The sequence below is a fragment of the Homalodisca vitripennis genome, chromosome 5 (genome assembly GCF_021130785.1).
Source record: "Homalodisca vitripennis isolate AUS2020 chromosome 5, UT_GWSS_2.1, whole genome shotgun sequence".
NCBI lineage: Eukaryota > Metazoa > Arthropoda > Insecta > Hemiptera > Cicadellidae > Homalodisca > Homalodisca vitripennis.
Window position 1 is genome coordinate 129,569,954 of NC_060211.1, and position 14,665 is coordinate 129,584,618.

Sequence of the window (14,665 nt, forward strand, 5' to 3'; positions counted from 1 at the left end):
ATTATTTGTGTTTTTATTTATCAGTTATTGTTTCTTCAATACGAAACTCTCACCTATCTTACTATGGAAAACAGTTTTATTTTTAGAGCAGTGTTTCTTTAATTGCTTAAACAATATACAAATACTGCATAAATGTGTTTTTATAATTTAAGAAATTTTATCTATTACATAATTTTAGGCTGGTGTAAAACACATTTCAGTTGATATTTTTATTAACGTTTCCAATTTATAGTTTGCATGTTGACATTAGTTCTATAAGATTTTGTGAATACAAGTTTCTGATTACAATCTTATGCGATAATGATTTATAAATATATAGAAACTAGTTTTGTTGTGAATGCCATGAGAATTCTTCATTATTTATGCTGCAGAAGGTTTTCATAGGGTTCTAAAAAAAGGTTTTGTAGTAGTACTACATGAGGATAAACTCAAACAAGCTCGGAACAAAATTGAGTATCAAGTCACAATTGAGAGAACAAGAGACAAGGCTAGAGCAAATGGAAGCCATCTAAGATCTGTCTCTTACTTTCTCCATGTAGCATTCAACTGTATTATTCGGCACAAACATCTTGTTTGATAACATTGTATAACGTATAGAAACAAAAAGCAGAATTACACGTGGATAGTGCCTTTATTTTTTACATTTTTTAGTTCCTTCTATTCAATTAATTGTTAAATTCTACTATTCATTCAAAGACATTTCAGTTTTACTGAAAGAAGTAGACATAAACAAGGAAAACTGGTTTGATTGTATTTTATTTCTAAATATTTTAACTCTATGTCAGATTTGACCAACCCTTTTAATCTATTATGTACCTAGTTTATATTAACATCATGTTGTTAAATACCTGAAAATGTCATGAAAATGTTGTCTTTTTAACTTTAGTTATTCATTATAATGGGTTATGTGCTATTGAGCATCTTGAAAAACATGTTTTTATCTCCTTAAAATTCATGTTAGCATAATATTTTTTATAAATATAACTGGAAATAACTACGTCTTTATAAAGGAGTGAGCTTTATTAACCAAATGTTTTTGTTACAGTGCTCAAATGACAATTATTCTCGCAGCCCGGATGTAGCTCAGTCTTATGTTAGCACACGTCTATCTACATCTCCCAATTTTTAAGTGACTGGAAAATACGTCTGAGTTGTTAGAGAGCACTTCGGTCTCATGATTGGAGGTAATGTCATTCAACGCAAGAGACCGAGTTTAAGTTCGTACTTCAAGACTCATTTTTATCAGTCAGACCTCTTATAGATAAGAAATAACGATATAGAGATGCTCTCAAATAGGATTCAGATCGCTCGACTGTTTTCACGTAAATTCTCTCATATCTAAAATCCCGCCCATGGATCCATAGTTCTTGAGAAATTTACGTATCCCAAATGCTTCGAATCCTGGGTGCTCAAATTTAAAGGCAAGGCCAAGACCCTTTTTTTGCTCAAGATGCCCTAAATGCTTAAGTTGGGATATGGACTATTGAAGAGTTACGTTAATAGTGATATAAGAATAGATCGATATACAGGTTTATGTAACAAAATGTTAGCCGTTCTATTAGTGGAATCAAAACCGATGTAGGTCTCAGAAAGAGTAAGGGAACAAATTAGAACTAGTAGTAGATGGAAATTGTCCTTTTTTCTCGTGATTTGATGGCTTTACAAGTCCATAATCTTCGAAAGCGTCCCTATACACCAGAAGCAGGGTAGCTAAAAATTAAATATACCGCCATGTACCTGGATCCTCGATTTTCTATCAGATGTCGAAGATGATTGTTAGAACTCCCTATCGTTTCGTCACATGATTCTTTAGAATTGTCAGACTAGTTACAGCAACCATTCAATGATAGAGAAAGTGTCCGGCAAGATGATTGGTACGTTGTTCTATTCTTTATTCTTTATCTCTTGTACTCGATATTGAGGAATGAATTCTCAAAAATGTGTATAAAACTACGTGATTGCAGGTATACTATTGATGATTGATTTTATGACAATATTAGAAAACTTTCCCTAAAAGCGACAGTAGAACAGCAGAGTCCATACAATTACAACAGTTATACTCCAAAAAACATGTTGGTGTCTCGGAGGTGTGTATCGCTAAAAATAAATTAGATTCTATTCAACCGGCCGATGTGTGTAGTTAGATTTTTTTATTACATATTGAAGTGTGTAAATGCAAAAATTGCCTATTTATCATCAAGGTTATGGCCACAATTTTTAACGCATCCTTATGCAATTTGGTATGAACGTTATACAAGTGTACAATAGCATAGCCAAGTTCATATTAGCCCAAATAATACCAATGGGGATGGAGCCACAGGGTCATAACTATTTTCTACATAACTGCCATAGAAAAATTGTGGTTGGATGGGTTTTATTATAAACCTAAATGAACGTTGTACGTGATACATGTTTATCCTTAAAGAGGTTTCTGTACGTTTACGATACAAAAGGGCCGAGCCAAGAGTTAAAACCATTTTAAAAACAATCAGCCAAAATTATATGAATGTTCTATATAACAAATAATAGCTAATTAGCATGAAGGTTTAATGGGCTTAATTATGACACAGAATTAATATCTTTTAAAGAGAACAGAGCAGAGGTCTTTAGATAATTGGAGGGAGGTTTTTAAAAAAAGGAGGGAGCTACCAGATACATGGACCGACTGAAGGTCCGAAGGTTATAGTGTGGGGCTTCCATACACTTGGAACTGCGAAGAGTCGGTACAATCTAAAGATTGACTTCTACAAGAGGCCAAAGATTTAGAGGTCGGAAACAGCCAGTGTCTGGGAGGATCTCGAGGTTAAGCGCTCCAAGAGGCCAAGAGGTGTTAAGGATCAGGAACTTCCACAGGTTAACAGCTCTCAGAAGACGTGAGCCTAGTGTATGTCAGGGTAGTTATAATTTACATTCTTATGGCTTTTACGGAACGAGGTCGTTAAGTCCCGTTAGTTTTAATGTACTAGACTTATCAACTGCAACGAAAATTTACTGAAGTCTTTTATCCGGTATGTATAAGGTCTCGTTTATTACATTGAATTTTTAGAATTTGCCAAGGCATTTAATGGCGTTAAACACTATCATTGCTAAAGTTAAAATTCTGGAAAATAAGGAGTACAGAATTGGTTATAAAGGTACGTGTGATACTACTACCTCTAAAGAACAGACCTTAACGATGTTTTAAGAGGCCGATTAGTGGTGGCAGGTTTTTGGGTATGTCCATGACGTTAGGAAGTGTGACATGTTGTTGCCAATTACTTTTGTTTTGCATTTTTGTTTGTGACGTTTGTTCCTCAATATTTCAGGCTTGAGATTAGAATACTTCACACACAGTTTGACGAATGCTTTTGATGAATTTATGTTTGCCTTCGTTTATTAATGCCTTAAAAAACCATCGTGAATTTATCTTTCGTCGGCATTCGAGATTTGGATATGTCTATTTTGCTCAGACTAAATCATATATTTCTTTACAAAGTAATAAAAAATGGTAAATGTGATTTTAATTGTTAAGTGCCATGCTGGTGACATTTATTGCTTAATGTTTCACATGTAACACAAGACTAATTTTTTTTTCTATTAGGACAAAAAGCTTATAAATTGCACTTAGTCTTGTAAGAACCTTTGCTCTTCTTCCGGAGTGACAGGACATTCGGGATGGGTAAGGTTAGGGAGTAGGGACCGCCTCCCATCGAGATCCATGAGGAAGGATTAGAGCACTACATCTGAAAGTCATGTCCCCCTGGAAGAAGCGGAGGCCAGGTCTGAACCAGCCTCTCCAGTAAAAATAGGCAGGGGGTAGCATACCCTTGGTGACGTTAGCAAGAACCTCTGAGGTTAGGGAACAAACCCCACCAACTCCAACAATCATCTCCCACAGTAGACTAGACCTATCGAATTGCCCATGAACCCCAGAATCTCGACATATGCGGTTAGTGATGTGCCGCTCCTGGACATCCATAAGGTTGCCCAGACTAAAGTGAAACATCGGTTTTTGCTGTGCCCAGTGGTGGGTCCAACTGGAAGGTATAAACCTTAAGTGATCCGTGCTGGGTACAACACTACCATAGAACGCACAGTAGTTCTATCCAATGTTGACAGTGTCATAAGACAAGAGCAGTTTGACACTAATGGAGAGAGTGTTATTGACACTTATATTTTAAGTGGGGTTTTCGCTTTGAGTATTCTACAAATGATGTATTTCCCAAAACTTCGGGGCAACCATTTGGTGAGGTTGATTCTGACTCAGATACTCTACTGACATTAAATTATCATTATTTATTTGCAGATGATGGCTCGAATGCAACAATACAATTGATCACTGGACAACATAAGGTAAGATAAATTATAAATGCTGTGAGCCCTTTCGTTGTCAAATCAATTAATTTAATGAAGATAGATTTACGTAATAAGGCTATGGTATATAATATTGACGACAAGATAGATTCCAGCACTATAATAAGGGTAAACTAAGAGTGTACCTAAAATATCTGCACACTGCGATACACTTAGTTTCTTACTTTTACGGTTATTTTAATTTATTAAAAAACTCTGTTTCATATTTTTAAACTTGTATTTTATATTTGGTGACGCCTTTAAAAGCAGATAACTTTTAAACTGTCATGCTGACTCTTATGGCGTTAAACTTTCGACATTTTAAAAGTGTAAACATATTCAAGTACTTATCTCTGAACAAATATATAAACAATGAAAATGTAACTTTCAGAAACTGTATGGTTATCAATATATACTATAAATAATTGGACTTTTCATGACGTTGGCAAAAACTCTGGAGTTGAATAAAATTGCGAGGATTATACATTTATTATATTTGATACAATTAGATTAAATAGTCGGTTCCTTGCAAATAAAATGAACAGTGAAAAGTTGCAAGTATGATTGTACCAAACAATCTTTTGTTTTTATAGCTTGATAGCCGACTTTACCCACTTCGAGAGATTAGCAACATCGGTAAAAAGCGATGGCATGGTTACACACCCGTATCCGCCGGCATACAGTCCGTACACTGCCTTCTTGTACACCACAGGGTCACCAAAGTCAGCCTGTACAAATTGGTATAGGGTACATATTAGTTACAACAAAAAGTAATATATTCATGTACAGTGTAACGAATACAATCGATAATAGACGTAATAACATCATGGTAGAGTGATACTCTCTTGTTGACCTGGAAAGGTAGACCAGTTCTTGTACATCGAATTTAAAACGTAAAATTTTGATTATTTTTAATAACGGAACTGATCTTTCTAATAACCATCTGAAAACGGTAAAGGGTTTTTTAGCCATAGGCTACTCAGGTTTAAGGTTAAGGGTTTTATTAAAATATTGCTACGTTACTGAAACGAGTTTTAACGAAAGAAACAAAAAAGTAGCTTATTAATGATGCCACGATTCACAATTTTAACATTTTCTTGCTATATATAAAATTTTTTTGTTGAAATGGGGAACACTTATATCTGCTGTACACTGCAAAAATGCTTTACTCTCATAAACATATTTAAGTTAAAAAGGCCTTAGTCGATAAAACCAACTACGGTACATGATCATTTTAACACCGTGATCAACTCAAAGATAAAACCATGATACAATATAATATGTCTCCATACATTTTTTCATAACTATATTATAAATGGAGAGAGAAAGGTACAGTACAAAGTGTTACTTATGATATAGTTTCTTTACTTACGCCGCAAGGTGCTACATTGGTGTCGAAAGTGCACATAAGTCTAGACGTCAAGTCGTGGGGATAGGATTCATAACAATTATTCCAATCCAAGACAGTCAATTCGCCCGACAATAAGTTTGGTGAAGGATCTCCATACTGCAAATATACTACTGCTTTATAAATGTATATTTAATTAATAAAGGCTTATTATAGGGAAAGTACAAATATAGTATACTGTTAAACATCACATAAATAGTAAATAGATTTTGGACATGAAAGAAATTACATTACAATATTGATAGTCAGGAGAGTTTTACCTCGGATGAAGGGCCCCAACCGGAAGCAACCACCTTAGTTTTCCCTTTGAGGTCTTTTGTCCCGAATTTAATGGGCTTTGCCTTCTTTCCTAGCTTGATGGGCTTACTGAGCTTGACGACCGCGATGTCGTAGTCATAGCCCGAGTAGTTCTCGTGTACGATCACCTTTTCCGCGGTCAAAATCTGTCCGCCGTGTTCATAGCTGTTGCTGCCAGCCCTGAACTCGAGATCTTCCACAGGATACCTGTCAAAGTCACATCAATCAATTGGATGCTTTCAGTAGTGCTACAATTTCATACCACTATGCCATCAGTTTGTATCACGACAGATGTTTTTACCAGGAAGAAACGACTGAGAAATTGAATGGAGATAACCCACACAACAATATTTAGGGCTACACGTATTGGATTGATGTGTTTTGCAGAACTGTGCCTCCAAATAGTATAAATCTTGTAGGCTTATTCTTGCAACTGTTTAAATGATAGTCTCTAACAATCTTACTCGTGATTATACTGAGCACCACATACTTCAAACCAACAAGACTTCTACTACTTCAAGACTTCAACCAAACTTATTTCAAGTACTTGCACATGGGGACGACCAGTTCATACTGGGTGATCATCTTACATACATTTTTGAAGCAAATATTCAGTTTTGTTATTATTAGGTCATGTTCTTCAACAAATTTTATTTTAAGCCTAAATTTAGACATAAACAGACATAACAAAAATATAAAGTTCAATTTACACTCAATTTTGTCAATAGAGCTTATTTATTTTCTACGATTTAATTTGCCTCGGTTGTCATTTAACTAACGACCAAAGCTTCTGTGCTGTAGTGACCACAATGAGAGTAACTTATAGATCAAAACAATTTGGGATTTGAAGTAGTATTTTAATATAAAGTTGTGTGCATGGACCACAAAATATAACTACTGTTGGCGAGAGAAAAGAAGAGACCTGGCCCGTGCCGGCGCACAGCTGTGTACTAGTGTGTTGCCGCGCGGTAATTTCAGGCGCTTCGCCCCACAGCCAACCCTGCGAATTGTTTATCATAGCAATGGAACAGTGAAACAATAATGGAATTACGAAACAAGGCGCGGCATCATACTACTAGTAGCGCCTGCAAATTTCAGATAGGCCAGAATCCAGGTCTCTTCTTTTCTCTCGCGATCAGTAGGAAGATACTCGGCTGCAGTACAATAAGCGACCCAAACGACAATCGAATCATCAATATTCATGAGTATCGAATCTTCGGTATTCTTAACTCTAAACATTCTGAAAATAAAATTTTGAACCAGATTATGTACCAGGTATTTTAAATGACAATTTAGTTTATTATTTAAAATAATATAATAATATAATTTAAAATAATATATTAACAATAAATACAAAACTATACACATTTATAAAATTTTACCAACAAAAGAATGCAACATTTACTGCCTTTCAACTATTTTCAAGGATAAACGTGTCTGAATCCTTATGACACAAAGAACAGACGTACACCGCTATTGTACTTGTGGCCATTGGTCACGTTCCAAACGCTTGATTTAAATTTGAATTAATTTGGAACAACATTGCCAAACTGGATCACTTTATAAAATTGTTTGAAAATTGCTTTGAAAATTGGTTTATATTAAAGCAATATTTTTATATGTAAAATAAATATGTGTATTTAAGGTTATATAAATTAACTAAACTTTATTCATACTATGTTTGAACAGCGCAGTACTTACGATAACTTTACAGGGTAAACATGTATGACATCATTTAAGAAATGGTGGAATAAATCACCACCATCACGTTCTTTGTTTTCTAACCATTTTAAACATTGTTCCATGTTTGAAAACACATTTTAAGACAAAAATGGCATGTTCATCGTCATTGTTCTTGCTGGATGTCAGTAGCCTACACAGTGCGTAAATAATTTTAATTTATTGAATTAAGGGGGCTGGCCCAGTATCGCAATCACTTTTGCATGGTTTTGGAAAACAATTTTGTACTCAGTCAAATATTGCCCAATTTGTTTGAAACTTTCAGGTTAAGTCAAAATAGACTTTTTATACACACTTAAGATAAAACAAAATTGTAAATATAAAATTTATTATTTTTTTTTAATTTTTGTTTTTTGCAAAAAGAAATCTTTAATCTAATGGTTTTAACATGATAAATAATCTAACTTATGAGATAATTTCACAAAATAAAATGTATCTTGTTCCTAGGCAATAGTTTCTTGGCCTGAACTAAAAATATATCAAAACATGTACAAATAAAACAAATTACTGAATTTTAAAGTAGTTTTACCAAAAAATTGAGTTTTTAGAAGGTAATAGGCTTGGAATATAAGAAATACTTTACTCACCATTTTAATATTAGTTCAAGCCATTTACACAGGTAAAATGAAGATCTGGTGAAAATTTGGTGAAGATTGCTGTAATACTTTTGGAGTTATGATGTAGTTATGAAATAATAGGAAAAAAACAATGTTTCGGGAAATCGCAAACAAACATATTTTATTGATAAATTTACTAAAATGGTACTCTAAAATTCTCCAGCAGCATAAGAAACACCTTCCTTTTCCTTGTCTTGACTTTCCTTTTCTATTCTAAGCCTTCTCCTTGCTCTCCTTTCTTCCAGACTTGCCAACATAGTTCTTTTATTTCCGTCGCGCACTCGTCGAACGTCAAAAGTCTTCATGCAGCTGTCGAAGTGTTTTCCGGGTTTGATTTTCAAGTGGTCTAGCACTTTTGACTTTGCATTATTCCCTTCATTAAATATCAGGGAAGCTTCATGAGCAGCTATTTCCACAATATCCCTTCCTGCAAATCCTTTTTTAGGACACAGTGACCACAAAATACTGTTGAAACTTTCGTTGGAGTTCTGTGTTTTTCCCATAAGACAACTTAGGAGGAGGTTTGGCATTGTTAGGTCTACAAATATTGGTTTTATCTCCAGCATGATGGCTTTGGGGATAGTGTTTTTATGTTTAAAAGTCCCAAGACTGTTTGAAGCAACTGCTTGTTGGTATGAATGACTGGAAAATACGATTACACTGGTCTGACGTACGATTACACTTTTACCTGTAACTCAGCAAAAAAAATCGTACGCCCATGATATTTACATCAAATTAATTGTAAATAAACAAGAACAAATTAAAAAAAAAAATTTTTTTTTACTGGGCCAGCCCCCTTAAATTAATGTTAAACAATATTATTATTATCGTGAATAAAAACAGCTGGAAACAGGAATTATCAATATATATATCGGTAAAACGTTTTTACTCGTAGTTTAGATATTTCTAATCAGTAGTTCATTCGATTGTTTGGTGGTTGCTTATTATACTACTGAAAAACAGTTCTGAAAATATAAGGGTTCTTACGACCTACATTAAAATAATATAGATTTATTATCTACTTTATTAATTAAAACTTATTTAATATGTTCTCAAACGTTTACCAAGCAACGTTGAAAGCTGTTGTCAATATCCAATGAGAGTTGAGAATGACTCCGGACCCCAGCAAGCTGTCTTCAGCCATTATTGAAACCTGAAGCAGAGGTAATTTTTTTAGAATAAAACCGACCGGCTTTGAAATGTCTCCTTGCTGTTCTGAACTCTTCAAAATGTAAATAAAACTCGGTTTGTGGTTTTTACTGAATTACGAATTAAATTAACGAATTAATGCTTTAAGTAATACATTCCCCTGAAAAACTTCTGAAACTATATACCTATTCCATTTGCATGGGTAAGGAATGTTTAAATAAGATATTTATAAGAGATATATAAATAAATAAATAAGGAAATATGACGATGAGGCTGTGCAATTTTTATTGCAAGTACAGTCTGGAAGGGCAGGAGCGAAAATTCACTCATTCTTTCATTTTTTGTATATTCTATAATATAATCTTTTACGTTATTATGAATTGTCTACCTTGTCTTTGAAATTATGGAAGTGGCCTTTATTTGTAATCGTATCATCATCATCAGTCTCTTAAATTGTCACTGTAAGTGACCATATAGTCTTATGACGCGGCAACTGCTGTGTAAAACATGTTATGGCCTTAACAGAATGATCACTTTACTAGGGATAATATTTAACGGTTCTGAACACAAAACATAATCTATAATATTTATACTTCGCTAACTGATGACTTATTATTATAAAGTATCATAAAACTTGTACTGGAAAAGGTAGTAGCTATGTTGCAGTTGAAACGTTTCGCAAGGACAGTTTAAAAAGAAGAAACGAAATAATAAATCATTATATTGAACTTGTCTCCATTCTAAAATGGAAGAAAAAATGTTAGAAATTTAGAATTTAATAAGTCTCATCAAATCATACAATATCATTTACATGTTTATGGGTGAAACTTATTTTCAAACACATACAGGAAACATACGATACAATATTGATTTGTTTGAACACTTTTCCACCCCATCACAATTGAATACCATTACGTCTTTTACCTTTATAATCAAAATCTGATACTAAACCTATTAAGAAAATGTATAAATACATACCATATATGGAAATTTCTTAATTGAAGCCTTTTTACCATTAATTATGCCTAAATTTCCATGGATGCGTTTTTGACCTATAGCATGTTTTCCAACTTCTAGACCACTCGTCATACCTGTGGAAATTTGAAACTTAAATGTTCTCTGAAATAAGAAATATACAAGGAGGAAATAATATAAGGATATTAGGAAAGAAATATTATGTTAACTTCATATCTTAAACTCTTACATGAGTGTATGCAATATGAATATGAAAAGGGACAACCAAAGACATGACATTATGTTGATGTTCTGATTGATATTGGGGATAATGTGATTTCATCCTTTCGTGAATATTTGAAATTTTTGAATATACGGTAATTTAAATAATTTATCATTATCATGCTATGCAAAAATTGCAATGTTATCAATGTTTGGCACCAGTAACATAAAAATTATGTTTACTGAAAGACTACTAGAATGGAATGAAATTAAATATTCGAAAATGCCCAGCAAGAATTTGAAAAATAATTGAACTTTAATAGTTAGATTAATATACAAGACAGACAGGCTGGTGTGTATTAAGGTTAGATCAAAAGGATCAAATTTGCTGATATAGAAAATTAGTCTCTTATTGTCTTCCTAATGATATTTTTCCGATTACCCACAAATTCCTCCATATTCTCCTTAGAAGGACTGCTCTTGCCATATATTTTTGGTAAGTCTGTAGAAGTCATTTCTCAGGAGAGAAATCAGCTCCAGGCATGTCCAATTTAAGCATAATTTATAGGTTTTAAGTGTTATGACATGTATTTTTAGAGTAATTCCAACTCTGTCCGTTTTATTGATATCATTCCTTGATTTCCTTTTCCTTTTATAAAATGAGTTGCTTGCGGTTTAAGGTATTAATATTAAGAATCAAAAGTAAATGAATATTGTGAAATGCGCTTCAATTTGGTATTATTCCATTGTCATATTATTATTATAAATTTATAGTCAAGTCATCAACTTAATGAAAGATAATGTCGTGTTATATGTATGAAAGTACTCGTATGTTTAATTTTGAAAGCAGTTTTACGTAAAGTATGTAAATAATAAAATGAAGAACTGATGTTTACATTTTGTTAGCTTGAACAACCTTTTTTGCGTAAAGACGATCAAGAATGTAAAATAATATTGAATACAGGTACAATGCAGTACCTGAAAAACATTGTAACAAATTAGGTATGCACTAACCTTCAGTATTTTATATAACTTATAAAGTATTTTTATGGAAAAAGATCCTATATCTAAATAATTAATGCCCACTAATAACTTTTATTTGAACAATGTAGGAATTTATGCGATCTTAAATATTTCATTATGGAAGTATTTACACTAAAATACATTTTACTAAATAGAAATCCTAATAGTAACCACTTCAGTAATAATTTAAATTTCACTCTTAAAACCCACTGTTAACCCTTAAGAGTGTACTAATATAAATAAATATCAATCGTTCAGAAATAACAATCGTTACTATTATTTTTTACTTAAATTAAACACTTGGCGAATATTTAATATGCTAAATATTTATTTATCTTATAAGTAAGTCTAAATATATTTATAAATATAAAACTAGACTGGCTTTAAACGAAACAGTTGTTTATAAAACTCTCACCAATTTATACTGTCACAATACCACCATTAACTATAATGTCTATCTGTTTTCACGGACGTCTATTTAACACTGACACAGTCAATAATTATTAACAACATTGTAACTGTCTCAATCACGAGTATTACCACTAATGCTGTCACTTAATAAGTTTACTTCTGGAGCTAAGCTCGCTTCCTGCGTCGCTACATCTTCCCATATGTTTATTGGCACTTCGAGGACATTCAAATTCTAGAAATTACTAGCCAAGTGATGAAGGATCCATGGTCCACCCATCGCTCATGTAGGAGGGGCGCGGACGGGCAAGATCAAAGGAGCTGACCCAACCCAGTGCGTGCTCTCTCTCCAACAACGTTATTCATCCGTTATCCCTTTCGTTATAATCGGGAATCTCGAAAGTTCCATCACATTCCCTTGGAATCAGAGGTTGAGCTGTTTATCTGGAACATTCTACTACATTCTTGTAACACTACCCCCTCCTTAAGACTGTTCTGCTGCAGAAGTGTATCCTCAGTTTTCAAGGGGGATTGTACGATACCTTTCTCTGGATCATGTATCTCTGTCTGCTTTATCTCTAGTTTTTCCAAAGAGTAAAAATATAAACGGTGATGTCGACTCCTGAGTCCTCAGAGACCTTCCCCAACATTGAACAGACTATCTTCCAGACTACATCATCGTAGCCATAACCTAATTTAGGGATACCAAGCTTCTTCACACTTGAGTACTGCAAGGGAGCACGTATATTGACCAGACATTTCCCCAATACTGATAACTAACTCCTTAAACTGCATCTCCTTGGTTATTAAGTACGACAGGTGCCGATTCCGGTGTTAAAGCTGTAGTAATTTCTTCGTAACTGGTTTCTGGAACTCAAGTTCCTCAATTCTCCTAAACTTCTTTTTGAAGACCGTGGCGATCCCTCGTGAAGCTGGTAAATTCTCTGATATTCATTAAGCAAGGGCTAACTCGTTTGGAAGACCAATAAAGTCTTTCTAAATCACCGTGGTCACCTTACTTCCTTTAGCCGATTCTAAGTCGCCCAAAAATCATGCCGATTGACTAGAAAGCCCGAACTTCCAGGCTTCCTTCTCTTCCGTTGTTTCCATCATACTGGGAGATGTGGTTGGAGTGGATAATTTAAATCTCCTCTTTTCAAATAAATGACGTAATTTAATTTTAATTTAGTATAAAACTTGGTATCGCATACTTGCTTCGTTAATTGTAACAAAGAAATTTATACAAATTTACAAAACAGTTTTCTCTCTTTATATAAATGAAATAATATCTTATCCTTAGATTTCTAGATCAATTACATTAAAAAAAAACAATTGTAACCAATCTAAAGTAGATAGTTTTATCGTAAGTGTAGGAAAAAGGTTTTAAATAACTGATATTCAATCTTTAAAGTAAAATTAACCTATCGTAACAATCGTACACGGTGTCTAATACAAATTTTAATAAACAATGTAAAGACTTTCAAAAGAATTTGTTATGTACATTTTAGAAGCTTATTATCACCCAAAATAAAAAAAATCCCAAATTTTTAAACACAAATTTTTATTTTCCATGACTAAAGTTTGCATGAAGTGATTAATCTAGCTAGAATAGACAGCAGAGATTGGTCCATTAATAAAAAAAAGTATTACAATAAGGAAATGATATTTCATATAAAACTATTATTAATATTCATCCAATAAATGAATCACATATCAAATTACGTTAGTTGATAACGAAAGTTAGAACTTAATTTTCTCCATTTCCCTTATATTTAAGTAAACCTTGAGACAGAAGAATGTATGAAATATCTGAGCTTGCTTGTATATTTACTTACATAAAACAAGAGAGAGAAAAGTGTAACACGTGATTAGATTCATTGTTATCACTACAATGCTACAACAAAATCTGTGTGACCTATAAGTACTTAAGTGTCGAACTTCTTTGAACTACTGTTAAAGTACATCACAACTATCACGTTAGATAATTCGAGATTTGCCTCTGTCTATGTCACAGATTATACCCACTGTTGCGACTTTTATTCTTAATCTTAATCCTTCTTCTAATCTCGGTAATCCTTACGTGATTGATATCCTACATGATACTGAAATATATTTTCTTGTTATAAGCAAGCAAATGGCCTTACGTATACGTTTGCTTGTATAGAAGGAAGCAATTTGTGTGTAAGCCGTATTGTATTAATAGTAACGTCAGGGATTATTATAATCAAACAATAACAAATTTCTTTTGTAATGAAGTAGAGAATGACCTATGTATTTGATAAAAAAAAGGAATAAGATTCTTAGAAACAATAATGGATATAACAGCTTAAAATGTATCATTAATTACTATATAAATGTTAAATAATATTTTTTTCTTTTTATCCACGCATTATAACGAGTTTACGTATATATGGTCATAATTATAGTTGATGAGAAGGAAGATGAATTTGTATTTAATCTCCGTGTTTTCCATTTAGTTTTGAAACAGAAAACATCGCATTTTGTTTCCAGAAAC

General features: G+C 33.1%; 1 protein-coding gene across 1 annotated transcript; it reads right to left on the reverse strand.

Annotated features, from left to right (window-relative positions):
• Positions 1 to 4,797: 4,797 nt before the first annotated feature.
• LOC124362885 (trypsin-like) lies at positions 4,798 to 14,130 on the reverse strand. Its single transcript, XM_046817757.1, has 6 exons — positions 13,986 to 14,130; positions 10,522 to 10,634; positions 9,459 to 9,547; positions 6,001 to 6,244; positions 5,705 to 5,839; positions 4,798 to 5,060 (listed from the first exon to the last, which is right to left on the reverse strand). The coding sequence occupies exons 1-6, from the start codon at positions 14,026 to 14,028 to the stop codon at positions 4,920 to 4,922; spliced, it is 765 nt and encodes a 254-aa protein (XP_046673713.1). The 5' UTR covers positions 14,029 to 14,130; the 3' UTR covers positions 4,798 to 4,919.
• Positions 14,131 to 14,665: the final 535 nt, after the last annotated feature.

Excerpts from the sequence above, each read along its gene's own strand:
- LOC124362885 (XM_046817757.1), bottom strand. The coding sequence starts at position 14,028 with ATGAATCTAATCACGTGTTACACTTTTCTCTCTCTTGTTTTAT. Across the intron at positions 10,635-13,985 it reads TTTTCTCTCTCTTGTTTTAT|GTATGACGAGTGGTCTAGAA; the intron begins GTAAGTAAATAT and ends AAATTTCCACAG. Across the intron at positions 5,840-6,000 it reads GTTGGGGCCCTTCATCCGAG|TATGGAGATCCTTCACCAAA; the intron begins GTAAAACTCTCC and ends GTATATTTGCAG.